The sequence below is a fragment of the Astatotilapia calliptera genome, chromosome 5 (assembly GCF_900246225.1).
Source record: "Astatotilapia calliptera chromosome 5, fAstCal1.2, whole genome shotgun sequence".
Taxonomy (NCBI): Eukaryota; Metazoa; Chordata; class Actinopteri; order Cichliformes; family Cichlidae; genus Astatotilapia; species Astatotilapia calliptera.
In genome coordinates, this window is record NC_039306.1 from 23037562 (window position 1) to 23065011 (window position 27450).

The following is a 27450-nucleotide window of genomic DNA, read 5'->3' on the forward strand; positions in this document are numbered from 1 at the left end:
CCTCGCTGTCATGTTCAAGAAACCATGATGATCAGAGTGTTATAACATGGTTTATTATAAGATGGGTACACTTTGGTCATTACATAGCTGACAAGGTCAGCAATAGGCTGTGGTGTTGAAACAAAGCTGAGTTGGTATTAAGGAGCCCAAAGTGTGTGCCAAAATGTAATCCCCGCACCATTACACCACCACCGCCCTGAACTGTTTTGGCAGGATGGATCTGAATGTCGCAAGAGAAATCAAGGCTCATCATTCAAAAGTTCATCTTTCACATCTTTTATGATCCAATTTTGGTGAGCCCATGTGATTTGCACCGTTTCCTGTTCTTAGCTGACAGGAATCACATCTGGTGTGGTCTTCTTCTGCTTCAATGTTCCATGTGTTGTGTATTCAGAGATGCTCTTCTGCTTATCTTGATTATATTATAATGAGTTACTGTTACCTTCCTATCTGTTTGAAGCCGTCTAAGGATCCTCCTCTGATCTCTGACACCAACGAGACATTTTTGCTCAGAGAACAGCCACCCCCTGGATCTTTGATTCTTTGTTTATTCTTCTTGTGCAGGAAAATCCTAGTAGTTCAGCAGCTTTTGGAATAGGCCACCCAGCAACATCAACCATGCCACATTCAATCTCACTTAAATAACTTTCCTTCCTCTTTCTGATGCTCAGTTTGTCTGTTTGTCAGCTCATATGAGCTGTTCGCACTAAAGTAAAAAGCACCATCACTTCATGTGCGGATACCCTTTCGGCGCCAGCTGCGGTCGCAAGGCTGGCACGGAACAAAAACTCCCTGATAACGACTGTGTTTAGTCTGTTCCTTCCCATTCCATGCAAGGCCACCTGGGTTGGCTGGAAGACTGTTTACTTAGCCTAGCAGGGTGAAGGACACTGTCTCAGCTGAACTCTGGACACGCACACACTCATCCAACCTCCCTTTCCAAACGCCTTCAATGCTTGTTCCCTCCTGGGAACACGGCGGGTCTGAGCCCACGCTGGAATGGTAGCGCTGGGCAGGACGGCTGCTGTGTTTGATTACACAGCAGCCTCACCCCCCACCCGACCTTGTGGCTTGTCATGTGTTCCATAAGGTTGTGCTGTGGACATTTATGTGCTTTTTTGTGCAGAGGAGTTTTTTTGTTCTCTGTTCTCATGCTGTCCAGCATGAGTAGAGGTCTCTTTTTTTCCTCTTGTACTTTCCCATTGTAGTGTATATTTCAGTGTTTTTTTTCTGTAACGCTACCGATCTCCGACCTGTATCCCCATGTGATGTCTGTGTTGTGTGTGTAAGGTCGGGGGGGTGGGGTGGGGGTGTCCTATTTCACTGCAGGGCAACCTGCACGTGGCGAATAAAGCCTTGATTGATTGATTGATTTATTGAGCTTTAGTCATACCAAGGTTTAAGCCTAAAAACACCCTATTTTTTGTGACATTATCCAATACAAGAGGTTATTACTCACACACACACCACAAATCTTTAGACACAGAGGGATGTTTTAACCTGGAGATGATTAGGACAATGCTTAATCATCTCCTACTTAATCAAACTACAATGAAATCAGCGTGGTTAATTAAAAAGCTGTAATCTGATGAGAAATTGGTAACAGTAGAGAGTAGATTTGCCTCAGAAGTGTTCTTATGAAGCCTTGTGATGACTATTGCTGTGAGTAACATACACACACACACATATATATACACATATAAATAAAATAGAGTTGCACTGAATACTTTTTTTTTTTAGGTGTTTGGCTATTTTGAAATTTTAATGACAGGGAAAGATGATAACTGGGGATCTGCTACAAGACACCAGCACAGCAAACCGCACTACAAATAAAAGCACTTGGCATGCCAAGTTGGATAGACATTGCTGAAGTCATGTGAGGGGATAAGATCATTTTGTTTGTTTTTGTTTGTTTTGTTTAAACAAACAAGCCTTCAGCTTATTAATTCTGTAGTGACTGAATCTACATACACAGATGACAGATGGCACCACCTTTATTGAAGGACAACACGATTGTCATACGAATAGAAGAAGAAAAAACAAACTTGTTTGTGCTGGAAACGAACACTTCAACTTACAGTTAACGTCTGGCCTGTGTGTTTTATGCTGACAAAGCATGTCAGCAGTCATGTGACAGAGTGAAACTGTTAAAAAGTGCAGTGAGCACTCATTTTGGTCCAGAGATTAGGCAGTCCAAAGATACAAAGCGTTAACAAAGTGCAGTTGTTACAAAAGATAACACGTCTATCTTCACTGATCTTGAGCCAGTGATTTTCAGAACGTCTAAGTACAACATGTATGGCGTTATTCTCTGTTTGCATAAAGCATGAAATTACAAAAATTTCTGCTGATGAAATGGACACTGGAAAGCAACATTTGAGGTATGGGGTTAAAAAAAAAAAAAAAAAAATTCAACTGCATTAATTGTAGAATCTGGTAAAAACACAAGAAAAAAAAAAAAAAAGGAAGAATGAATCAATAATTAATTTAACTCGAAGTTTGCTTACATTTTAATATAACCAATGAGAACTGAATAATGAAGAAGCTATTGAGGCAATCAGTGCGGCAAGTGCCACGTAACGAGCACAAATGAGGGCCTGTGCTTGATCACAATCATTTATACCACATCTGATTGACTCATTTTTATCTGGTTTATTCGGTCAAGTCAAACACAGAACACAGACTCTAAAACATTTTATCTCTAAATTGGACAAGCACTTGCTTAAACAGTTTGAGTGTGTGGTGGCACAGGAGCAGTCGGGGGAGTGAACCGTGGGGTGGTGTTTCCCCCCCCCCCCCTTCCCTCATTAGACCAATCTTCGCCGTTTGCAGTCGCGCTCCATGTGGTCTTCGGACGCGTTGGTGGTTGCACCCAGAGGAGAAACTTGGTTCAGCATGGAGTCATCGGATGCCTGACCAAACAGGGCCATGAGCAGAGCAACACCAAAACCTGTGGCACGCTCTCCCTGCAAGAGAGAAGAAAAGCTCTTAAAAACCAATAACCTTATCCTCCACTTTCCATTCAGTTATTGCTGCCATAATCTCTTGTTAGAAACCTGATTCAGCATAAAAGTTGCCACAACAAAGCTGTTTAAACCAATTTCTAACACAAGACAACCACAAATATGGAGATTTATTAGAGAGAAAGCCTGCGTAAGGACTGTTGTTTATGAACTGAATCACAAGACCATGACAGAGCATCAGGAAACCACCTGCAGGAAAGTTATAAAACCAGTTTATTTTAAAGGTCGACCAGTCACAGGCAGTAAGGTCAGCTGATCTTGTTTTGTTCAAACACAATGGGAAGTTTCGCAGTGATTGAGGAAGCATACGCCAGAAAGCAGCTCCTCTAGTCTCTGTGTAGCAAGGAAATCAGACAAGTGTATGCACATCCCTGATAGAAAGAACGTCACGGCATTTACTGGCAACCACTTTATTCCTGTTCTACACGTTCGTTTTTATGCACTTCCGAATACGCTCTAAACCTAAACACCACTGGATTGACACAGCTGGACAGTTTGGTCAAATAACGGTAAAGTCTCATTTTAAATCAGTGCTAATTCTCCTTTCAGCTTTACTCACACAGTCTTTGCAGATTGTGTTTTATAAGCTCAGTCAAAGGTTTCCTTAATGTTTAGCTCAGAGGTGAGGCTTTACAGTGGTGTTTGGTGCCAACTTCCTCAAACATTCAGCAAAGCCCTTTACTTCTTAAGAGTCTTCACTCAATATTTACTTGACTTGGCTGGGAAAAATTACTAAAAATTAAAATTAATTAAAAAATTACTGGCTGGGAATCCATAAAACTTTGTGTGAGGTTTTTAAGATAAAATTTGACATCAATTTTGTAAATTTGTACTTGGGCTTGGTTGCTGGCTCGGTCCGGGGAGGGGACACAAAACTCTTACAAGCGCTATTAGCAGCCAGCAAAAAATCAATAACCAGAAAGTGGTTAAATCCAACTCCGCCAACGCTTGAGGATTGGTTTAATGTGGTTTTCGAAATATTTAAAATGGAAAGATTGACATTCTTTTTAAAAATTCAGAAAGACAAATTCTACAAAATATGGAATAAATGGATTAGCTTTGTGTCCCCCATCCGCCCTGAATTTAGGTAAGACCAGCCCTGAATTGGTGTATCTTGGTGTATCTCCCATGTATCGAACAATGTCAGGTTGACCCTCAACTTCATAATATGTACCTAATGTAGTTTTTGTAAATAAGTTAAACATGCTGCATTATGTAACACATTGTCAAGCCAATGAGTTAATTTTATTTTTTTGCTATCAGAATGTAAAACAAAAGGACTAAGAAAAAGGGTTTTGCTTTTTTCTTTTCCTTTTCTCTTTTTTTGACTAAATAATGTCAATGCACACTTTATTGTAACAAGTCCCTTTTTTTTTTTCATTTCTTCAATAAGAATATAATTAAAAGACAAAAAAAAAAAAAAAAGGACTTGGCACAAATTTGTAGGTGTGATTAAAGCCAGTACTCTGAACAACTTCAGTGATGCACTACAATTTCCAACTTGAACCTGAAGCAAAAAACACCCTGCACTCCATCTGAAGCAGGAAACTGGAAATTCAGAATCGAAATTTCCTCCTCAGAAAGTCAGAAAATCCCCACCAACCCTGACTTCACAATCCAATAAACGTAAACAGTAGTAAAACTGAAAACCCTGCACTGTATTATCACTGTTGTGGATTGGTGACTCACTAAATAAGCCATACGAAAAGCAGCAAACAGACTCTATCCATGTGCGTGCTGCGGCGGTGTTTTAAGTGCACCGCACTGTATTGCTGGTGATGTATGAACATGAACAACATAATGATTTATTTTAGTTAACAAAAATGTGTTCATAGGCTTGCTTTTTAAAAATCACATCCACACAGTGAAGCATGGGATACTCACAGCATGAACAGGAGCGGCAATGTCAACATGGACCCAGACACCGGGCCAATCGAAGCCCAGGTGAGATGCAATAAAGAGGCCAGCACAGGAGCTCTGCGCGTTCTCCCGATCCTGTCAATGCAAAACACACACGCACCTCAGCAACCAAGCCTGAATAAATTATAACAGCCATTGAAAAAAATACTAATGCTGTCAGTGTTAATTTTGTTAAAATGACATTAACGCCATAACCGCATTAACGCGGGAAATCTCCGTTAGTGAGTTATCACGGATCGCCCTAAGCTTGGATATTTTGGAAAATCGTCACACTTGTTATCGACGAGTCTGACGATAACAAGTCTGCACAAAATTCACAAAACCATACAACTCATAAAATCTTCTGTTTCTTTTCTTCTCTTTAGCAGAGATCAGTGGTTTTATGTGCTGTAAAAACTTAAAAATGGTGAGGTCACATCTCTTCATCCAACCGTGTCAGGTCACTTTCTGGAAGCACATCTCCCAGATTTTGTCAATATTAAAAGGACTTAATGGGGGGCAAAGATAGCTCAGTAGGTAAAGTGGTTGCCCCATGATCGGCTCACTGAAGGCTACCTGGAGGTACCCCTGAGCACTGGGCGCTGCACTGGTGGCTGCCCACTGCTTCACTGGGTGAATGGGTTAAATGCAGAGGAGTAATTTCCCTACGGGACTAACACATACACACACATTATACATTAAGTAAGGAATATATAATGATTTACACAACAATAAAATAAAAATTTCATTGTAATTTATACTGTGCAAAATTCCTGAGCCACCCATGTGATAGTACCAAGATGAACGAGCTAAACTGAGCTTGTTTGAAGTAGGTGGTGAAATCCCTGTATTTTAAATTCTTCCGTGTCTGATATGGATTGTGTCTTGCCACGCGTGTGGATTTTGCCACTTACTGCCACAGAGTTCTTCATGTCAGCCATAGCAGAGGTGAACTCGCTGAAGTGCAGCTCGGGGCAGTAGACCAGAGGGTGAGCGAGATCCCCGCTGCTGCGGCCCGCACGCACAACTGCAGCTTCCCACTGCTCACTGTTTGTCATCACAGCTGCGTGGTGCTTTCCTGTGGAGATTCCCTGAGCAACAGAAACAAAGAGACTTCAGCTATGAAGCAGCACCTGCCTCACAGTACAGAATGTGTTGATCTGGGCACCTGCAGTGGTTGGTTTAGTGAGAGTCACCCACCTGTGCACCTGTCAGTGTAGCCATATCCAGAATAATATCAGCAGCCAGGTCTTTGCTGGCATACACTACTCCATCAGCCAGCACCAGCCTGCCCTCTGCATCAGTGTTGTTGATTTCCACTGACCTTTAAAGGGAGAATGGACATTTTATACCACTGCCCACATTCATTCCTCTCGAGTTAGCGTGGAAAATGATATCGGACGCAGTTTATGTGCAGTCACACCTTGATGGCAGAGAGACATTGAATACAAACCACACAGGTAATTTGATACCAAGTGTGTCAAATCAATTTCCAAGCAAATGATATATTACTACTTAAAAATAAATAAATAAAAAAAGTCTCACTTTCCAGAATAGAGAATGTGGATATCATCAGGTCGCGTGGCTGCGGGTCCAACTGAGTTCTCTGCGAGGCAAAACACTGCATGGAGATTATCCTTAAAGCCCTGAAACAAACAGAAGACAGAGGCTGGTATAAAGTGCTGCACCTAAAACTTCCTTGTAACTGCCAATGTTGCTAGCAGATTGTCACAGTTGCACATACTTTATATGAAAAAAAAAATAATAATAATAAAAAAAATACAAGCAGCCAAAACAATCAAAAAGAGGTTTTTAGTGCAGCAGCCTCTTTACGACTGGCTTCATTTAGCAACAGCCAGCAACTACTTCCCAATTAGTCATTTGAGACTGAGGCCTAAATGACAGCCGTGAGAGCTGATGTGGGATCCTTCTGTCACCTCACCTGTTTAATGGTGGCCTTGAATGCTCCCAGAACGGCAGCAGCTCCACCACAATCTCTTTTCATCCCTGGCATTGTGGTCTAGAAGAAGGAAAAACCACAACTTATTTACATGTAATGAATCTCTTCTGCAGTGAGCAGGACAGCAACCCAGTTGTCTATAAATTCATTTACAGTAAGAAAAGCTTTTTGGCTGAACTAGTGAATATAAAAGGTGCTGCTTGCTAACAGATTACTGAGAATAGGTTTAGAGTTTATTTAAAAGATCAGCGTGGAGGTTTCCAGGATCATCCAGACTGCCCAGACAGTGGATGAGCTTACTGAAAGTTGTCAAACTTAAGAGATTACAGCAGACAGAGACTTTGGAGGTGCAACATGGTCCACAAGATCACAGTGAAGATTAATGTTTGGGGTACACACAACAAATTCTGTGCTAACACACCATGACTCAGTGCACTGTTAAGGTGAAATACATGACTTAAGCCAAATATTGTTGCATTTTTCCACTTGATTAACATAATTTTCTATTCCTGTTAAATTATATTTCTATATACAGACAACTCATCTATCAGCTATCCCAGTAACACTGTAAAATATACTCAAGTGAGGCATGCAGGTCTGTTTTTCTAAATAGATGATTAGTTATCATCTCCACAGGAAACAGAAGCATACCTTTCCCTTAATGCTAAGTCCACCAGTGTCATACACAATTCCTTTGCCCACCCATGCAATTGTTTGGGTAGCGCCTTGAGGAGTGTGACTAAGTACCGCTAACGCAGGAGGGTGCTCTGCTGCCTTTCCAACACCATAAATACCTGAGAGGGTGAAGAAAGAAAAGCATTTTCAGTGATCTGAAATGTTCAGACTTTTACACAATTAAGCTTTGACCCATGTTTTGACTTACAGGCACAGTTTTCTATAGGTGCCCATTTTAGTCCTTAAAGAATAAGTCAATTTTTCATTGAGTGCATTTTTGCTACTACAGCCTGCCACTGATTTGTCCTTTTAGGATCATATTTTAGCTAGCACTTCATTACGGCCTCTTATACGCAACACTAAAACACTAAAACAATATATAGCCTAGCTTCAAAATATGCTACTAGGGATCAGTCCCAAAAATCCATCACTCTGGTGTCCCTAGGGAAATCTCAACCAAGTATTTCCTGTATATATGCATGTTTAGTATTTGAGGTGTAAAAAGAAATGTATTAGATTTTTTTTCTAAATTCTCTCCATGCTTTAAAGCTTGTTGGCGTCTTCAGTTGAAACCAGACACAGTGAACAGCACAGCTGACTTTCTTGTTTACCATTTCTTTCCATTAGAGTTGCACCATGAGTCTCTCTAGCTAAAGCACACTCAACAAAAAAGTTTGACATAGCAATTCTGGAGAACTGTGACAATTCAAGCTAAAAATAAAGCACACAGGCATGCGCAGAGGTCGTACCTCCAAACCCTTTTTGTTTCAGTTCCTCTCCACGAATGATAACTGGAGTGATTCCAAGTTCATTCCCCACAGCCCTGATTTCCTGAAACAGAAATTTATGGCTGTGATGAAAAACTGCAGTAGAAATATTAAAACTAGTTTTAACAGATTTCAACCCTCCTTACTTCTAAATTAAAAATTAAAAAGTATTAAAGTGTACATAAAAAAGTATTGTCGATATGTAAGTGATGCAATGGGTTTGCGAAATTAACTCCTGATATTGCAAACAAATATCTTAAGATATTCACTTTCTGTTACTAACATCAATAAATAGACGACAGTTTGACTTAACTTTATAGCCTAATGTGAGAATGGGCAAACTGAAATGAGGACACAGAAGCTTAACAGGTAACGTTTTCATGGAAACGTGTTACAGGTTAACAAAGTTTATGCAAATCAGAGAATTTCACTAACATCTAAGAAGTGATCTGTGTTCATCTCATTGCATGGAGTGTCCACAATGCGAGCGCTCAGTCGAACTCCATCAGCAGCGTTAGAAAGACACTGAACATGGGATGAAAAACAAAGGCCATTAAGTGATGGCAGACCACCCACACACACAAAAAAGGCAATTATGAGCAGCACTAACAATTAAAACCCAAAACTTTAAAGTACCTCAAGCTCTGCAGCCTCCAGAGGATTGGCATCTTGCCCAACAATCACAAACTCCACGGTCACATGCTTCTTCTCAGTTCTGCGTGAGGATGCGGAGCGGCGAGAGAAGATGGGGAAGGCCCGGGCCATAGCACAGCAGGATGCAAACACATCTGAACGCTCACACACCATCTGGAGAGCAGATGTGTTAGCCACTTCGTGAAGCAAACAACCTCACCACTGGATGACCCAGATTTGAGTGCCATGGGACTCCCAGAAGTCCCATGGCACAGAAAGCGGGCATCTATAAAGAACAGATTTGTTCTGTAGCTTAAAGTAACCTCTGACTTCCCCGAAGAACAAACAGGAAACAATTCTGATTGAAAATACTGACCACAATGCAGCGGTTATTCCCTCCGGGAAGGCAGGAACGGACCAGGCGGGACACAAAGTGGGCAGAAGACGGGCTGTTGTGCCTGCTGACCCTTGAGGGAATGGCGGCCACTGTGGCATAGTTGAGGTACAGGGGGCAGCTGTCCGTGGGGTTTGGGTTTAAAGCACTCAGAGCTGCCTGCCAGATCTGAGAAAACATGAGGAAAAATTGACATTTCTGACTCACCACAAAGATGTTAAAGCTTTGAAAAACATTTTTTTTGTTAAATCCTCTAATTCTTTTACTCTTTGTAAACTAAGTACAAGCAGTCTGGGAAATCAACAATCTCTGATGATGTAATAATAATCCACTATTAATATTAAATATGTTATTCCAGATGTTTATGACAGGAATCTACAAAGCGGTTTTGGGAATGTTTTGGAAAGACTATAACCAGTCAGCAGTATGTACACAGTGCTTCCACCAGATTAAAATAAGAGGCAAGTGAACCAGTAGGTGATGGGAATTTGAGATACTGGGTTTGAAAAATTCCTAGTGTCACAATGTTTCCAGATGCTTTCACACTTATCACCTTAGAAGGTACATACACATGCTCAGAATAATCAGAGCGCTTCATGGAGCAGGCCAACAGTGTCTCAGCAAATCATTGTACACAAACAGTCCGACGCTGATTGGAAAACTGTCACACTCAATGACTCTGAGCGTATTAGTCTGCCCACCAAATCCACCACCAGTGATCTAATCACTCACCAGGAGCACGTTGGACAAACTCCATCGACAGTATGTCGATTATGTTGAAAATAAGTTTACACATATGCGATATGCTGCAGTAGTACGGCATTAGTTATCTGGATACTGAAGACTGGGACTTTAACCTCGTCAATGCTCCAGTTGCAAAATCCTATTCGGAGACAGGTTAATGACCACTGTCTGGGTTTAAGTACTGCTTTTCTAACCTACAATCATCCAGGAGTTATGTGACAGCCGGGCAACCGTGGAAGTAAGCAAAATACGAATTACTGGTGTTGTGAGATTTACTTCTACGGTCATACTAATAATAATAATTGTGATTATGACAATAATAATGATAATGGAAAAAAAACCCTAAAACAAATAAGACCGCAAACATCTCTTGACTATTGTAGCTCTTAGCTTACTAAGTAGCCTACACTGACACCGTTATAGCTTTGCCCTTTGGACTCTTTTTCGCTAGCTGTGTCATGAAATAACTTAGCTGTGCTAGCTTTTGCTAACTTTTGCTTAGCGTGACGCTAACATTAGCCGGTACCGAGCTTTTGTTATCATTTATAAGATTACCTCTTTGCTAACGACCGGCTGGAGTTTTCCTTTGATCTGGCTCCAGCTGACCTGCTGCAGGTTGGTGTGCTGCCCGATGATCAGGACAGGGCGACTCTGTGGCTCTGAATCACCGGCAGAAACCTTAAACTCCAGCACCACATTCGCCATTTTGGTGACTGAAGGTGCTCAAGTGGACGGCGACGGACACCCCGGACCGGCGACGGCAGCCGGGTGAGGACAGGCTTTAGTGACGTGCTGCGATTTTTATCGACCTCCAGGCACCAGGTGGAACACTATAAGAGCAGACTGTAGTGATTTACACCAAAGTTAATGTAGTAGTAATAATAACAAAAGCTAAACCAAAACGATTTTTCTTTGAACAATTTAGTCCTATAAAATAAAATAAATAATCCAGGAAATGAAGGAAGCGTGTTTCCCCCACTTTTGTTTTTTTTTGGCCATCCACAGGTCAAAATTTTATTTGAGTTACCTCAAAATGTCCCACTAGGTATCATAACATTTCGACTTAATCACAAATTTCAAATTTTGGCTCTAAATACAAGATTCATGGAGACCATTTAGAGGGTTGGTGTGAGAGAGGAATAGTGTAACACACAGCTCCAGATTAGCTAAAGATCAGGCTATAACAAATAAACAAAACTAAAAGTAATATTTAATACAATAAAAGGGTAACAAGCAAATTCATTCAAGAAACTAACTGAACTGAAAACCAAAATTAAAAAGATTTTCATATAAATCTAATCTGATGTATTCAAAGTTTCGTTGACAAAAATGAATCGAGCCAGCACAAAAATCTGTTTCCTTACACAGCGGGCATCATCTCTAAGGAAGAACACAAGGGTGCAGACAAGACGATGAGCCCAGATCGGTGCTTCCGTTTATCAAACTCTAATAAGATTTTGAAATAATAAAATAAAGACAGCAAGACTTCTTCAGATGGTGGTGATTCATTTATTCCGGCCTATTATGAATGCCAGCCACAACCAAACCACACTTTCAAGCTGTGACATCCTCAAATTTGAGTAACTTGTACGGAAGACACAGTTTGCTCACATGAAACGCTGCAACAGGGAAATTCCTGAAGTTATTCACAACATTTCATTACACATTGTGTTTAGAAATGCCTAACAGATTTTTTTCTCCCTATTTTTTTCTCCAAACACAACACCATAACCCTAGGAAAGATGCCCTCATTAAATTGTAAACTTTGATGTCAGAGTGCAAATAGTTTAAAGGCATTTTAAGAAAACACAGCGGCTATAACTAGGAAGAAAATATCTTTTGGATAAATGGCATCAGCTGAGCTGCAGGTCTGGCCTTTGACTTCGACTTAAAAAAAAAAGGCAAACATTTGATGCACAACACTATTTATAAAAAGTTTGATCTTTAAAGAGAGAGGCAGTGAGGCTTGTTTGTAGCAGCACAGATAATTTTATGTATCTAAATTAATTTGTCGTCACCAATTTTCTTTATAACAGTGACAAAAGTTTGCAAATGTTTAACAGGAACAGATCAACGCTAGCTCCTGAACACGTGCTGTGACTCTGGGTTTCTTCCCCACTGAGATCTTGTATAGAAAAAAACAAAACCCCTTATAACTCACCTAACTGTTCATGCTTTACTGATTAAATCAAACACGAATTTTGATAATACAGCATGTCATTAAAACAAACAAAAAAACAAGCTGGGTATCTGTTAATTCCAACTTCTCAAATGTGTGTGTTTGTGATAGATTATAATCATCTTTGGGTCTTTAAACGTTTATGAGAAAAAATAATTCAAAGATGCTTTGGGACTCGAAATTAATTCAACAATTACCATTTCTACTCGACATTTAAAGCCTTGTGAAATTTTTTAAATGTATTTAAAGTGTTCACAGCAACTAATGCGTTGATTATTTATTTGACATTTCTCTGTCTGGATTATTGAACTGATATACTTTACTCATAGTTTATACGAGTATGTAACATCCAGTCTGAGCAGTGCTTGTTATTGCACCGGGATTACAGTACACACTGACCTGAGGTTAATCCAATAATTTGGGATTTTCAAGGTTAACTTCATTTTAAGAGTGCTATATACACTAAAGTTGTTAAATTCTCATTTAAACTATAAACATGCTTATGGCTGGTAGGCTAACTGAAGTTTTAAATCATGATAATATCAGAATAATAGGTGGCTTTTTATCAGTGTAGTGTTTGCTACACCGTGCGTAGGATAAGAAAATAGTGCTATTAATTGCATAAAAGGTTTACAGCACCTGTTAGATATATTAAAATATTTATATTTAGAAGCAGCATCTAGTAATATGAAAACTAAGCCAAACACACACGCACACACACAGACACTAAACACCTGAGCATCTGTGCACTCGTATCAACTGAAGACAAACATGGAGTTTTGAGATTATGTTGCTTAAATAAAAGTAAATACTGATAGTGGATGAGGTTCAGGTGGGGAGGCTTGTGTTGTGTGCTTATTTTAAACCTTCCATTCATATCTAAAGATTAGTACTTCATTAAAATAACTACACTCTTAATAGAGAGAATAATGTGAAAGCTAATATTAGAGTAAGACTAGGTTTTATGCTACTGGCGAGCAAGCATATGCTGTCATGTATAGAAATGCCATGACACGAGAGACAAAAAGCTATGCATGACCACAGGTGTTCATGGTGACTTTGGGTTACGCTGGGATGAAGCTGCATTTTTGTCACAAAAGTGGCTTACAGGCTAACACTGACTGACAGTGTGAATTTGGTCCTGTGCTCAGGCATGGCACAGGTTTCCACTGGCCCCGCAGGAGGCAGCGATAGTGCAGTTCTTCAGGATGGGGCTGAAGTGGGAGGCTGTGTTAGGACCAGCCTCTCTGGGAGGGAAAGGCTTCATGGTGGAAAGGATGAGGGCCAGACACTCTGCTACGTTTTTGTTCGGGGCACAGGCCAGAGCTGGCGTGTGGCCTGCAGAGGATAAAAAGGCAAATCAGTAACCCACACAATCCTCCGCAGGTTGAACATACCTGCTTTGGTATTCTTATCACAGAAATATAATCCCAACCTACCTTCCTCATCTACAGCCATGACTGCTGCTCCTCTGCTCAGTAACACCTGCACAACAGTCGCCAGACCTTTCCTTGCTGCAATGTGAAGCGGCCTGCATGAGAATAAAAGGTCTGACTACAGTGCACTGAGGACAGATTAAACTACAGTGAGATTTATGTTTTTCAGAACAGACATTCAGATTTGTCACATTTTCTCTTTGTCTGCAGAACAAGGCATGACATCGTGTTAACACACAACTGAATGCTCCAGACTGGCAAAACTGCCAAAACCTTCCCTTTTATAGAGCTGCTCATGCTTGCTGAGAAGCAGTTAATCAATTTTATTTGATTAGCAGCACCTGGAAGCAGTAAGAGTGCACTTTGCTGCTTGAAGACCTGCTAAGGATAAGACTATTTTTTTATTTTGTCAGGGAAGGTGTATTTTCTTTTTACCATGATTATATGTTTCTGGGCTTCCAGTGTGGCCAGCCAATAATACTTGGACAACAAACAGAAACCAGAAACCTTCTTGTGTCTCTGCAGATAACTGTTTATGGAGATCAGCTGACTGCTACGTCAAGACAACTCACATTTGGAGAGCGTTGTTTCTTGCATTTATGAGTGAGGAATCGGTGATCTCTCCCAGGATTAACAAGGCACACATCTCATGACCCTGCAGAATAAAGCATGTTAATGTTGTTAAAACCATCCGCTTTATTCACTGAAATTCAAAACAAGTACTTAGTATTATGAGCCATGCATATGCAGGTTTCATATAAGAAAAACTACTATTAGAATTAGTTCAAATTAAATCAGAATTATACTCCAGACAGGCCGACAAACAACAGTTATGATACATATTAAACTTGATTTTCATGCATTACATTTCTAATCACCTTCTGTGACGGATGTTAAACTGATCTCCTGCTACACTCATGCAACTATTTGTGTGACACTGCATGCATTTAGTGCACCCATTTGTTTGTGTGTATGGGACCTTGCTGCAGGCTAAGTGAAGGGCTGTGTTGTTATTGAAATCCACCAGGGTCAGGTCTGGGGTCGCCTTGTTCAGCAAGAACTCTGAAATACAGGAAGTAAACATCAACAAACCCAGACTACTACACCTCAAGCTGTTGGTTGGTGTTTTCACATGACAGTGCAACAGTGGAACAAAGTGGTTTATTAAAAGAAACCATCACTGAGGGATGTGAGAAAAGAAGCTCTCCAGCTCTAAATAGTCTAGATAGTTTTTAAAGGTTTCCAGGTGCAGAAAGAAACAAAAACATTTCAAAGGACTTCCTTGTTTCACACATACCAACAGCTCTGGTCTGTCCACAGGCAGCAGCAACCATCAGAGCAGAGCATCCACAGTGGTCCACAGCATTAACCTGTGCTCCCTGGGCCAGAACCAGCTGCAGCCCAGCAACGTTCCCTGAATATGCAGCAGCATGCAGTGGGGTCCTGAACTCAAGCAAGGAACACATCAAAATACTAGATGAGCAGAAATGTTCACAGCCCACGAAGGAGAAAACACTGTCCAGTTTGGGAAAGGTGATGCAAAAAAATCCATTAAAACCGAATCATACAAAATAACTTGTAGCTTTAGTAGTAGCCCGAGTAGAGCCTGTTTATGTAATATAGAGAAAAAATAAATAAATCACACTGTACATTTCAAATTAGGCCACTTTTAAATGAGTAGCAATCATAAAAAATAATATGAGCAGTGTATTATGACTGCTGGGAAATGTATGCCACATGTAAAATAAACCTAAAACTATTACATTAACTTTACTGACACCTGCTGGCTGTGTTGTATGAAACCGTCTGAATGAAAGTTACCTACCTTCCTTTGGCGTCACTAATGCTGACAATTTGAGGGCCAAAAGTCTTCACTAGAAGGTCTGCTGCAGCTTCGTGCCCTTTAACTCTGCATGTGGCAAACAGAGGTGTTTAAAATGTGAAGAACTACACTAAATTTATTTAAGCTGACTTCTAAAAAGCATGTGTGCGCACATAATAACTCACAGAGCACAGTGCAATGGGGTGAAGAGACTTCCTTCCTGGATGCTAAAAAGTTTGTTTTCAAGTAAAATGCATAAACATCCGTCATGACCTAAGAAAGGTTGGAAACACATAGAGACATAATTGATGTTTACATTTTTATTTAAATGACTTAATGCACAATAAAACGCAGTGTCTCATGATACACAAAAATGATGTATGAACAGGCAGGTCTATTGTGTTAAAACGGCTTAATTATAAACTGCTCATTTGACATGAAGTGCTGCTCTGATGTCTCACCATGGTAGGCAGCCCAGTGAGTGGGTGTGTAGCCTTTGTAGTCCAGCATGGAGTCCAGAGGGTCAGCTTTCTTTGCAGCCTTTAGCAAAGAGCGGAGCAGCTCCGTGTGACCACAGGATGCTGCGAGGTGCAGCGGGGTCCTCCCCCTAGAGTCTCGGCACAGAGCAGAAGCTCCATGTTCCAGCAGAGCAGACACACACTCCTCACTGCCCATTATGACCTGCAGGATGAGTACACAAGATATCATGTGACAGGAGGCACGAGGGTGGTGGTAAAGGTATAATCTTCTATTTGCAATAATTATTGAGTGCAATGAAAAGAAGTGACGTGCGACATGCACACACTCACAGCTCGGTGTAAAGCAGTGAAGCCTTGTTTGTCTGCAGCATCAGGCTTTGCATTTTTCTCCAGCAGTATGTGGACACAGTCGGTGTGGCAACCGAGAGCTGCCAGCATGAGAGCCGTCCTGTACAACAAGCAGAATTCAGTTGTAGGCATGATTCTGTCACTTCAACTATCTGCTGATTTAGGCTACGTTCACACTGCAGGCGAAAGCGCATCAAATCCCATTTTTGTGACCCTATGCGACCCAAATCCGATCATGGTATGACAGTGTGAACGGCACAAATCCGATATTTTCAAATCTGATCTGGGTCACTTTCATATGTGGTACTGAATCCGATACATATCCGATGTTTTAGAAAGCGACTGCTGTTTGAATGGTCAATTCGCATTAAATCCGTCTTTTACGTCACTGACACAAGACAAGGCGCCAATTATCAGCTCCGGAGAAGCGCCCGAGAAGACATCGTGAACGCTTCCTGGCCATCCAGTGTAGATGTCAGTGAAACTGTTGGGAAGACAACGTTGGAGAAACATGAACATTTTATTTATACTGTATAATCTGCAGATTCTGACAGAAATCTGCAACTATCCTTTGAAACACCGCTCCTCTAAAACAGCAATAAGGATAATTATTAGGTTATTTACATTATTATGTAAATAACAAAATAACTTAAAGCAAAAATTGGGAAACGTAAAGTCCGAAGTCTTTATATTAACGGCCATGAGTCAAACAATATAGTTTGCTCTGGGTCTAAACAGAGCGCGTTGTGTGTGACGTCTTCTTTTGCGCATGCGGCCACTTTGAGGGTTCACACTAGAGCGCGTTTGCTGTCGCATTTTATTTGTAGTGTGAACAAGCAGACAAAAATATCGTATTTGATCAAAAAATTGGAATTGAGCATTGAGACCTGCAGTGTGAACGTAGCCTAAGACTCATGTGGTGAATCTTTGTAGAACCTAAGAGGCTGTTTTATAATCAGTGCCAGCCCAATAAAAACTAACACAATACTGGGACTATTTTCTCCTCACAGGTCTTCACTCCTTGTGGGGATCAATGTTCCCTCTAAGCTGCGCACGTGCGCAATTGCGCACTGCTGGCACGGTCTCTGCGCACAGAAAATCTGCGTTGCGCACAAAAAAAAATCTAACCTGAAATGAAATTAATACTTTAACAATTCTGTTTTGCAGTGTTAGTCAGTGAGTGACTGGCTGCTCCAGTATGGGATTACAACGATACCACCTTATCCCATAGTCCAGCCAATAACGCGATTCACATTCGTATATACGCAGCTAATCAACGTCGTTGACAGGCTATGACAGCATCCTTATGTGCCGACACCGGTGTTTTAGCTAGCAAAGCGGCTGATGAGGAGTGAAGCCACGTTAATGACGTGTACAACCATTGGAGATGTGAGCAGGACTGACAGAACAATTGACGGAAAAAGTGTGGACTTTACACCAGTTTTTAAATTGTGTTGATAGGCCACGTAAAACCAGAGTTATGATAAATATTATCTGCAATGTTTGGTTTTCTTCCTGAATACTATCGTTGTTTATATTTACTGCGGGAAGAAACAGTAAAAACGGCATCTTATAAGGAAAATGCTTGAAAGCGCTCTCCGCCTGTGAGCGAAAACAACGCCAGAAAAACAACAGAACAATGAGGCGACTGCTGAGTGCTACAGGTGTTACAGAAGTGATACATCTCCTGTTGTCAGGCCTGCAGGTATCAGCCTGTTGTTCTCCTTTTTATTATAGTGGATAGAAATAATTTTTTGGAGTGGCACAAATCATTTGTGTGGCATCAGATTTGATGCAGAACAGCTGATTGTTCTGTAAATAGTTTGAAATGTTTATTTTAAAAAAAAAAATGCCTTGGCAGCATTTTTAGGTAAACAGCTGCAAAAAAAACTTTGCTGTTTGCAAAACTCAGTAACTTTTTTGAAGAAGTAACTATATAATTAATTGCCCAACATTGGTCATTATATACTATATTTTGCAGACAGAGTTACAGGACTCTCTTTCAGACCACAGACTCATACTCATAATACAAGTCAGAGCTTTATAAAAATAAAAAAAAAGAAAGAAAGTTGTGTTTCAAGTTATTTTCGCTCATATGGTGTCTGAGCGAACACACTCAGACACATTGTGTTCCCGTGGTTTTTTGTTTTTTCAACGAAAGCTAATCATATTTGACACTCGAGTTTTTCACTTCTTTTTACATTCCCTCACATATGTTCCAGTAGTTTTTGCAAAAAAGTAGCCAGAAATGCACAGGAGGAATCGACGGTAAGAAACAGGCCAATCACAATAGCCTCAGACTGCATGACACGATGACTTTTGCTTCAGCTTTTCACAGAAGCATAAATCCCTCATGGTTATTTGCATCCTTTTGCGGTTTCTCGTAGATGTTCAATACTTAATTGTTTATCTTCTTATTTTATTTTACTACCTTAAAAGACAATTTATTATCAATATACACAACCGTTGCCTTAATGCCTGATAAAATCTGTTCCTTTCTGCGCTTACCTTGTTATCACGCAATCAGTATCAGTTTAATGAAAATTTAATCTGGTTGGACCATGACACACACTGCTGAAGACTATTTACTTTATAAGTGTCATGTCACAATAAATAATTAAAATCGCCCACAAATAACCATGTTTACGTGACTAATAAATAAATAAATACACCGAACACAAATTAAAAGATGCAAAGTGACTCACTGTCCCTGTGTGTCTGGGCTGTCAATGATGTCAGCACTTTGTTCCATGTTAACTAACAGGAGGATACAGTCCACTTGGCCCTCAGCAGCTGCTCGAGCAGAAGGGACACAAAGATAAAAACATAAGTTTAAAAGAAAAAACAAATCTTAACCAAAAAGCTGCATTGTTTACTTTCAGAACAAAATCAACCCAAATCCATCAATGGGGCACTAAAAAATACAAGATAAACACACTTAAGCATTATTGTATGGGCACAAATATGTACTGAGATGCACACACCTGCAGTGTGAAGAGCTGTCCACTTGTGCTTGTGCTCCTTCAGTGTGTAGGAGGCTTGATGTTTCAACAGTACTTCTACACATGGGGAGAAGCCCTTCTGAGCAGCGAGGTGGAGGGCAGTTTGGCCTTCAATGTCCCGCACATCCAGACTCACTAATGTCTCACAAAGCAAACGCAGAGCTTCACAGTGGCCAAAATATGCCTGCAGTGACAAAATGCATGAAGACAATACAGTTGAAAGCATGTAAACTAGCAGGACCTCTGCTAGTTGCATAATTTTCAAGGTTTTTACTTTATACTCACAGCTAAGTGCAAAGGGCTGACTGGAACATTACTTTCAGCCTCCTCAAGACAGTTGAAAGAAATTTCCAAGAGCTGGAAAAGTAACAGAATTCCAAATAGGTCCAGATTGCAGTCAGTTAAAAAGAAAATGTATGAACTAAATGAAAAATGAGAAGACACCACTGACCAGCTCTAAATGCTGTTTGTTCCCATAAGCAGCTGCATAGTGAACGGCACTGTATCCCTTGCTGTTCTTCAGAGTTGGGTTCGCCCCGTTGTCAAGCAAGTAGTCTAAACACCTGAACGAAACAAGTTCACAGTCTCAACACTTAAACTTTACAAGAGTTTAATGTACGTTAATGTACAAGTCTGTGTCTTTATGAACTAACGTCAAGTTCCATTAAAGTCATTTTTCTGTCCTCTGATTTTGTTCCTATCAACTCTTTAAATAATTCCTGATAAAGAACATTACTAAAAGTTACCCAAACTACCTCCAATTGTCTGTGTAATTTTAATTTAAAATGATAATTACTCTAGATTCTGCATGGTAAAGCACAAACAGTATAATATATAAATGTGACGTATATGACTTACAGAGAGGCTTCATGTTGCTTTTCCACGTTGACGTCTGAGTCAGAGTTTGGACCCCCTCTGTGGAAAAAAAGATGAGCACTTTTTAAGCTACTTCAACAAAGTGCCGGAAACATTCCTCATATTGGTCCATAACAGCATCACACAGTTGCTGCTGATTTGTCGCCTGCACATCCACAGTGAGCATCTCTCGTTCCACCACACTCCAAAGGTGCTTTACTGGAAGTCGCCTGAGTGCAGTGAACTCATTGTCATGTTCAGGAAACCAGATTTCAAGCTTTGTCACAGATTGTTTTATCTTGCTGGAAGGAGCCATCAGAAGATGAGTATAATGTAAACATCGTCAGGAGCTATACTCATGTAGGCTGTGGTGTTTAAAAAATATTAATTGGTGCAAAATGGTCCAAAGCGAGTCAAGAAAATTCTGCCACACGTTACACCACCATCAGCAGCCTGAACGATTTATACAAGGTAGGATGGATCCATGCTTTCATGTTGTTGAGTGAAATGTGCAAATTTAAAATGTCAGTAAAGACTCTTACCCAGAGAAGGTGTGTGAAGCAGCAGCATAGTGCAGGGGGTTGCAGCCCGTCAGATCCAGCTCATTGACATCTGCACCAGCTCTCACCAGGGAGATGGTGCACTGGCTGTTCCCATTTGCTGCAGCGTAGTGCAGAGGAGATCTGCAAAGCAAAACAGGACACATCAGGTAACACCAAAGTTCAGTTCTTACCTCCAGCCATTCAGGACTGCTTACCTTCCCAAATTGTCTTTTATATCCAGCTCAGCACCGCTGCTTAACAGCAAATTAACACACTCGACATTCCTGCAAAATAAAAAAAATAAAGACTTCAACTGAGAACCAAGTGTCTCACAAGTGCAGTGCATAGCTCACAAATATTTCTGAAGTTTATCATTTAAGCTCATTTTCTGTTGATTTATTTCTGCCTCAAACCTTATGACTCGGAAAACAACACAACAAATAATTGGCATTACGATCTTTACAATAGTTTTACCCTCCTTTGACATTCGTATTGTATCGCCGACTGACCTCTGTGTTGTGGCTGAACAACACAGAAAATTCACAACATTACTATGTTCTGAAATTTACACAGCTACTGATGGTAATGGTAAATGGCCTGTATTTATATAGCGCTTTACTAGTCCCTAAGGACCCCAAAGCGCTTTACATATCCAGTCATCCACCCATTCACGCACACATTCACACACTGGTGATGGCAAGCTACATTGTAGCCACAGCCACCCTGGGGCGCACTGACAGAGGCGAGGCTGCCGGACACTGGCGCCACCGGGCCCTCTGACCACCACCAGTAGGCAACGGGTGAGGTGTCTTGCCCAAGGACACAACGACCGAGACTGTCCAAGCCGGGGCTCGAACCGGCAACCTTCCGATTACATGGCGAACTCCCAACTCTTGAGCCACGATCGCCCCGATGACTAATAATACTTGTCATACATGGATGCACTTATAATTCAGACTTCTATTTACAAGTGCACGAGGACAAAATTGTGCCAGCTATTAAAAGCATTTACTTAGAGTCTGCACCACTCACCCTCCAGATGCAGCTGCATGCAGGCACGTCCTTCCATGATCATCTAACATGTTTATGTCGAACCCCACACTTTGGTCATTCGTCAGCATTGGCGCCATGTTGTAAAACTGGCCTGAACAAAGACGAACAACAGAAACGAGCTGGTGTTAGTAATTAAAATGTAACAAGAAAGAAATGTGATTCTGAAACGGGGTGACTCAAAACAGATTCTCACCGTTAGACAGTAACTTGCGACAACAGTCTGGAAAGCCGTAGAGCGCCGCCAAATGCAGTGGAAGCATCCCATTAATTCCCTGTCTGCAGAGATGATGACATTGTTACGTTTGGTAAGTATGTGCCAAGTTGGAAAGCTACTTGACAGCGACAGAGTCACTGCAAGGGGGTTGCGAGGAGGCAAGGATGTCATAATTTTGAATACATTTTATACAACTGATCAATGACTCACAGACCTACCTGCCTTTATCAGCACCGTTTGTCAGCAGAGTACTGACCAGCAGCTCCTGACCATGTCTGGCAGCAACATGAAGAGGAGCGTTTCCATTACTGTCAACACAATCGATCTCTCCCCCTGTGTAAGTGGGAGGGAAAAAAAATGCGTGGATAGGTGTCTCTCGAGCTTAGATATTTTAAGAACCCTTTTCATTATCAGTCACATTACACCAAATTTTGCACTTTGTTACCATTTTGGATGAGAATCTGCGAGCCAGTGAAGCGTCCGTGCATTGCAGCCATATGTAAAGGGCTCATGTCTTTCTTATTCTGTTTATTAGACAAAAAGAAAACATTCAGTCTTCCAGCCAATTACCCCTCAACCAATAGATGATTATTTTCTTATTTATCATCCTTTTAACCTGTACGCTGACATCAGCACCATTGTTGACTAGGAGCTCAAGACACAACACCCCACTGGAGGAGGCAGCTGCCAGATGTAATGGTGTGTTGCCGTTGTAGTTGGGTTGGTTGATGCTGGCGCCACTGTTCACCAGTTCAGTGGCCACAGTGTCTTGCCCTGTGTGACAGGCCATGTGGAGCGCTGTGTTCCCAAAAATGTTGGGCTCATCAATCTGGAAGCAGATATCAAAATATATAGACAAATACATAAACCAATGGAGTATAAAACAGTTTGCTGTAAATAACAAGAGCCATATGCCCAAGAAATACTGCAGATTATATCAGTGGGCGGCTGACGTAGATCATTATATGTGAGGTTTTAAAAAAGAAATAAAAAATGTAAAGAAGTATTTGCCCCCTTCCAGATTTCATATTTCAGATCATCAAAAAATGTAATATTAGACAGATAACCTGAGTAAATACAAACTGCAGTCTTTAAATTATGATTTAATTTATTAAGCGAAAAAGGTATCCAAATCTACCTGGCCCTGTGTGAAAAACACTATTATAGCCATTTATAAATGGCTAAAAATGGAAATGTTAACTCTTTCCAGACTTGTCATCAGTTGTTGAATTTCTTTAGCTCGCTGCATGATGCCTTTCTTTTTGAGATCTTTTAGCCTGTTTCACTTTGTGAGACAGGTTCCATTTAAGTGACTTGATTCAGTGGGTCTGGCACTAATTAGGTCTGGGTGCAGTAATGAACTTGAACTCAGCTTTCCAAAAAAACATGATTATTCAGTTATTTCATAGTGCAACAAGGGCGGGCATTAACTTTTTCAAACAGGGCCAGGTAGGTTTGAATAGTTTTTTGTTTCTTCATAAATGAAATCATTATTTAAAAACTACATTTTGTATTTACCTTGGTTATTTCTGTTTAATTCTGTCTAATTAAAAAATTTGATGATCTGAAACATGTAAGTGTGACATATGTGCAAAGAAAAAAAAAGGAAATCAGGAAGGGGGCAAGTACTGAATTTATGCATCTATTTTGGATTCACTCACAATGCAGCAGCATAAGTGTTGGTACAGCCTGGAAAACAACATAAAGCCAATCCTGGAGCTCCACACAACACAAGTTATTTATGCCTCACCTTTTATCAAACCATTTATTACCACTGACTGTCTGGTTTGGGGTTTAAAATTGAGCAGAAAGTGTCTCAATATCTTAATTCTGAAAAAGAAACTCAGCAGAAAGCTTAAACATATTTAAAACTTTTTGTCCTGCACATAATAAACCAAACATTAAAAAAATACCAACTATATCCTCCTGAGATCCAGCTTATTCTTTTATTCCTCTGTAATGGAAATTTGTTTTGATTATCTTTTGATTTATTTAAGCTAACCTACTAAGTCCTGATGTGCTGAACAGAGGACATCCTGGGCTTTTCATTGACATCTCATGGCCTCTTTTAGCGCCAAAGAGGCAGCAAATCACAACAAAAAGTTAAACTGAAAGATACTTTTTTGTCTTCGGTTCTTCGGAGGATATATTGTGGGAAAAGCAATGTATCCCAACCACAGTAGACTTTACCTCCACCCCCAGTCTCAGCAGATATTTGACTACGTCTAAATGTCCGCCGGCAGCTGCAACGTGGAGTGGAGTGTAACCACGCTTGTCTTTGCACATCACATCTCCACTGTGAGACAACAGCAGCTTCACAACCTCCAAATGTCCTTAGAAAAAAAAAAGAAAAAAACAAGAGCGAGAGATTCATATTTACTACAAATATTTGTGACGCTAGTACATCTCAACACTTGCTAGTTACACAGCTGGATTAAACGGCACACAGTCTGGCCAACAGCTGGTCTCATTTGAATACACTGGTTATGTGTTTGGTAGCATTTGAATGCATGTGTGTTATCTTGTCTATAAACAAGAAAAGTTTTGAATGAATTCTGATAAAACTTCAAGGTCAACTGAATAATTTACTGGTCGAAAGTTGACAGAAAGACTTGTAGCTTAGAAACTATGATTGTTACAAGTGTGGTGTGTATTGTCAACATATAGAAACTACTGTATAAAGATTTAAAATATCTCACATTTAAACCTCTGACCTCTCCTTTCTGTTAAAGGACTCTTGCACACTTACAATTGTGTTTTCAGCCAAGCACAAAACATACACTGGTGATGACAACAGAAAGTGTTATTTTATCCCAAAAGCATCCCACTGTTAAGGTCAAGGCCAATCCCTTCCAGTTTGTACATACTGTTAGTTACTAGAAGACTTCTGTTATTCTTTAAAACTCATAAAAGAAAATTACATTCAAGATACATTTGTGTCTGCTAGGAGCGTCTCTACTCACCGAGGGATGCAGCCCAGTGGACTGCTTGCCTTTCCTTCTTGTCCTTGGCACATGCATTTGCACCTTTACGCAGGAACACGTTCACCATCTGTTAAAGGCACAATATCAGGATGTAGCCACTTCATCTATGTAAACTCATCTATGCTGATGAATACAACCTAACAGGTAATTTTTTTTAAACGTGCTGCAACAATTACTCAAACCCCAGAAACGTATCATTCACTTTCCTAATGGAAATCAATGTAAAATGTTATATATAATAATATAAAATATCATAAATGTTACCTATTAAAAAACACCAAATAAAAAGATAGCTTTTAATAGTTTTAAAATAGTTAAACGTCAGTAAGAAGACTCTTCAGCTTACCTCCCCATGACCACTGTGCGCTGCATGATGTAGCGGTGTCCTTCCTGCCTTGTCAGTTACATCCAGGCTGCAAACATGTGGTATCAGGGCTTTGGCACAACCTGTAGCCCAGTTTGCAGCTGCCATGTGCAGGGGTGTATGCCAGAACTTGTCCCGTGCATTAACCTCTACTTTGTGTTTCAGCAATAGCTCCACAGCCCTCTGACAGGAAAAACAAAATAAAAGGATAAGTCTAACATTAAGAGCTAACTGTCACTGACTTTTTAAAATCCATTTGACAATAGTAATTTACTTCATTTCTTGAGGCAGCTGCTCGGTGTAAAGGAGTCAGCAACCCCTGGTCCTTGGCGTTGACATTTGCACCTGTAAGAGAGCACAAAAAAGCAAAACTAGGTTTTATTGCTTGTGCAGTTTTGAGGTATTACAGTTCTTTTGCATACGACTAATTTATATCAGTCATTACAACAAATATTTTGTTCTTACAACCACACAATTTTTTTTGTCTTTTACCTGAACTAATAAGTAGGTCCATAACAATGACATCGCCCATATAAGCAGCAGCATGTAGTGGTGTGCTTTGTTCTTGGTCCTGAGATTTAAAAAAATATATAAAATTATAGTCTAAATACAAATTTAATGTGCAATCGCAAGTAGCCTTCAGCATGTTGTAATTTGTAACACAACTCCTGAATTAAAACTGAGTAACACTACCAGTGAGTTGACATCTTCTTTGTGGTTCAGTAAAAATGTCACATCTTCTGTGTTCCGGCTGAATATGGCCTGGACCAATGGGGACTGAAAGAAAAATTAGTACAGGTAAATCAAACAACTTTTTTGTAGACATATACATATAGGACCAATTCAACATGAAAATCAAAAACTACAGGGACATAAATACATACATGCACAACCTCTTTCATCAAAGCTATATTTTTAACGCTAAAATATAAGTAATGTGGTTACCCACAAAGTTTCAAATTTACTTTTTTACAAAAAAGCTGAAAAAATTGTAAAGCACATCATTAGTTTTTGATTAAGATACCAAATTAAAGTTATTTAATTTAATTATTAATTAAGTTATTCCAAAATGGAAAAATTTGTTTTACTTGTTGAATGACCTATCTGGCTTCTCAGATAAATGTGCAGGCTCAAATTTAGGTAGAAAAATGTGAATTCAGTTTATCTGCCTAATGACCAACTACATAATTATTTTGACAGATTTCTAAAACTATATCTGTGTTTTCTTGTTTTTATGACAGTTGGTGTAATAAATTTGTTATGCACTGTACAGGAAAGATTACAATGACTCAGTTGACTTTCGTAAAAAGTATAATTAGACTTATGAAGCCTGCTTCAAAGACAACCGAAGAAAAAACAACAAGCATTTTAATTTGTCACATGTCACTAAAGAAAAAGAAACTGAACTGTCTCAAGCACGTCCACCCACACATCCATTTTCTTCCTACTGGGAATATTCAGAATGCAGTGGCACATAATTAAGTGTGGACTAATCAAATCTAACCACTGTACAAACGACAAATATATGTGAAATGTATATTTACAATAATTTTTGTGGGTTTTCAACTGTATTTACAGGAATACCAATGATCATAATGATACAGTTTCTAAGTACATTGCAAAATTAATGCATTAGACATCTAACTCTACAGAAACTCCAGCTTAAACTACATGTATCTTTACGGGGTGAGGAGTCTGTGACATTAGCCATCCTTGCAGAAAACTTTGCTCGTCACGCCGCTAACATGACTAGCCAGCTGATTGCAGTTGTGAGAACCGACAGGTTATTTAATGTTAAGTTCAGAAAAAGCTGTATTTACTACCTGGTCCTTGATATTTCTTAACTCCATATCCCAACCACCCGTGAAGCCCCTTCACTGATACTTGGTGTGAACTTGACTACATTGCAATCAATAAGTAGCAGCTAATTTAGCTTTAGCTTAGATAGCAGCTGGGATTGTATACAGCAAAGCTCCCAGAACATCGCGAGAAAAGTTAAAGAAACGTGATTTAAGTGTTTTTTTTCTTTGGCTGTCTTTGACGTAATGTTAATAGTAGTAATGTTAGTAATGTAAAT

At 40.0% G+C, this 27450-nt stretch overlaps 2 protein-coding genes across 3 annotated transcripts; both read right to left on the reverse strand.

Moving 5' to 3' along the window:
- Window positions 1–1976: 1976 nt before the first annotated feature.
- npepl1 (aminopeptidase like 1) lies at window positions 1977–10893 on the reverse strand. 2 transcript variants are annotated; one of them, XM_026168244.1, is made up of 12 exons: window positions 10651–10893; window positions 9334–9519; window positions 8961–9131; window positions 8760–8849; window positions 8307–8388; window positions 7630–7676; window positions 6865–6942; window positions 6468–6568; window positions 6123–6246; window positions 5837–6013; window positions 4908–5018; window positions 1977–2966 (listed from the first exon to the last, which is right to left on the reverse strand). In XM_026168244.1, exons 1-12 carry the CDS (start codon window positions 10798–10800, stop codon window positions 2808–2810), a joined length of 1476 nt encoding a protein of 491 aa, XP_026024029.1. In that variant the 5' UTR covers window positions 10801–10893; the 3' UTR covers window positions 1977–2807. The 2 variants fall into 2 exon arrangements, with proteins under 2 accessions (XP_026024029.1, XP_026024027.1); XM_026168242.1 differs by having other exon boundaries at window positions 7534–7676; window positions 10651–10891.
- A 691-nt stretch (window positions 10894–11584) lies between these two features.
- ankrd52b (ankyrin repeat domain 52b) lies at window positions 11585–27354 on the reverse strand. The gene is made up of 28 exons (XM_026168213.1): window positions 27197–27354; window positions 26067–26150; window positions 25866–25944; window positions 25648–25718; window positions 25356–25556; window positions 24989–25076; window positions 24216–24358; window positions 22642–22854; window positions 22471–22549; window positions 22244–22358; window positions 22005–22087; window positions 21791–21902; window positions 20974–21042; window positions 20759–20899; window positions 20220–20276; window positions 19813–19924; window positions 19647–19718; window positions 19344–19545; window positions 19065–19152; window positions 16342–16459; window positions 15994–16213; window positions 15718–15805; window positions 15536–15619; window positions 15008–15153; window positions 14690–14772; window positions 14283–14365; window positions 13714–13805; window positions 11585–13612 (listed from the first exon to the last, which is right to left on the reverse strand). The coding sequence occupies exons 1-28, from the start codon at window positions 27221–27223 to the stop codon at window positions 13422–13424; spliced, it is 3141 nt and encodes a 1046-aa protein (XP_026023998.1). The 5' UTR covers window positions 27224–27354; the 3' UTR covers window positions 11585–13421.
- Between the last annotated feature and the right edge of the window lie 96 nt (window positions 27355–27450).

Coding starts and splice junctions, on each gene's coding strand:
- npepl1 (XM_026168242.1), bottom strand. CDS start 10,800: ATGGCGAATGTGGTGCTGGAGTTTAAGGTTTCTGCCGGTGATTCAGAG. Junction 8,850..8,960: donor TGGAGGCTGCAGAGCTTGAG/GTACTTTAAAGT, acceptor TCCCATGTTCAG/TGTCTTTCTAACGCTGCTGA. Junction 2,967..4,907: donor TTGCCGCTCCTGTTCATGCT/GTGAGTATCCCA, acceptor TCTCTCTTGCAG/GGAGAGCGTGCCACAGGTTT.
- ankrd52b (XM_026168213.1), bottom strand. CDS start 27,223: ATGGAGTTAAGAAATATCAAGGACCAG. Junction 26,151..27,196: donor TAAGAAATATCAAGGACCAG/GTAGTAAATACA, acceptor TTTTTCTTTCAG/TCCCCATTGGTCCAGGCCAT. Junction 19,546..19,646: donor TCAGCCCTTTGCACTTAGCT/GTGAGTATAAAG, acceptor TTGTCACTGCAG/GCATATTTTGGCCACTGTGA.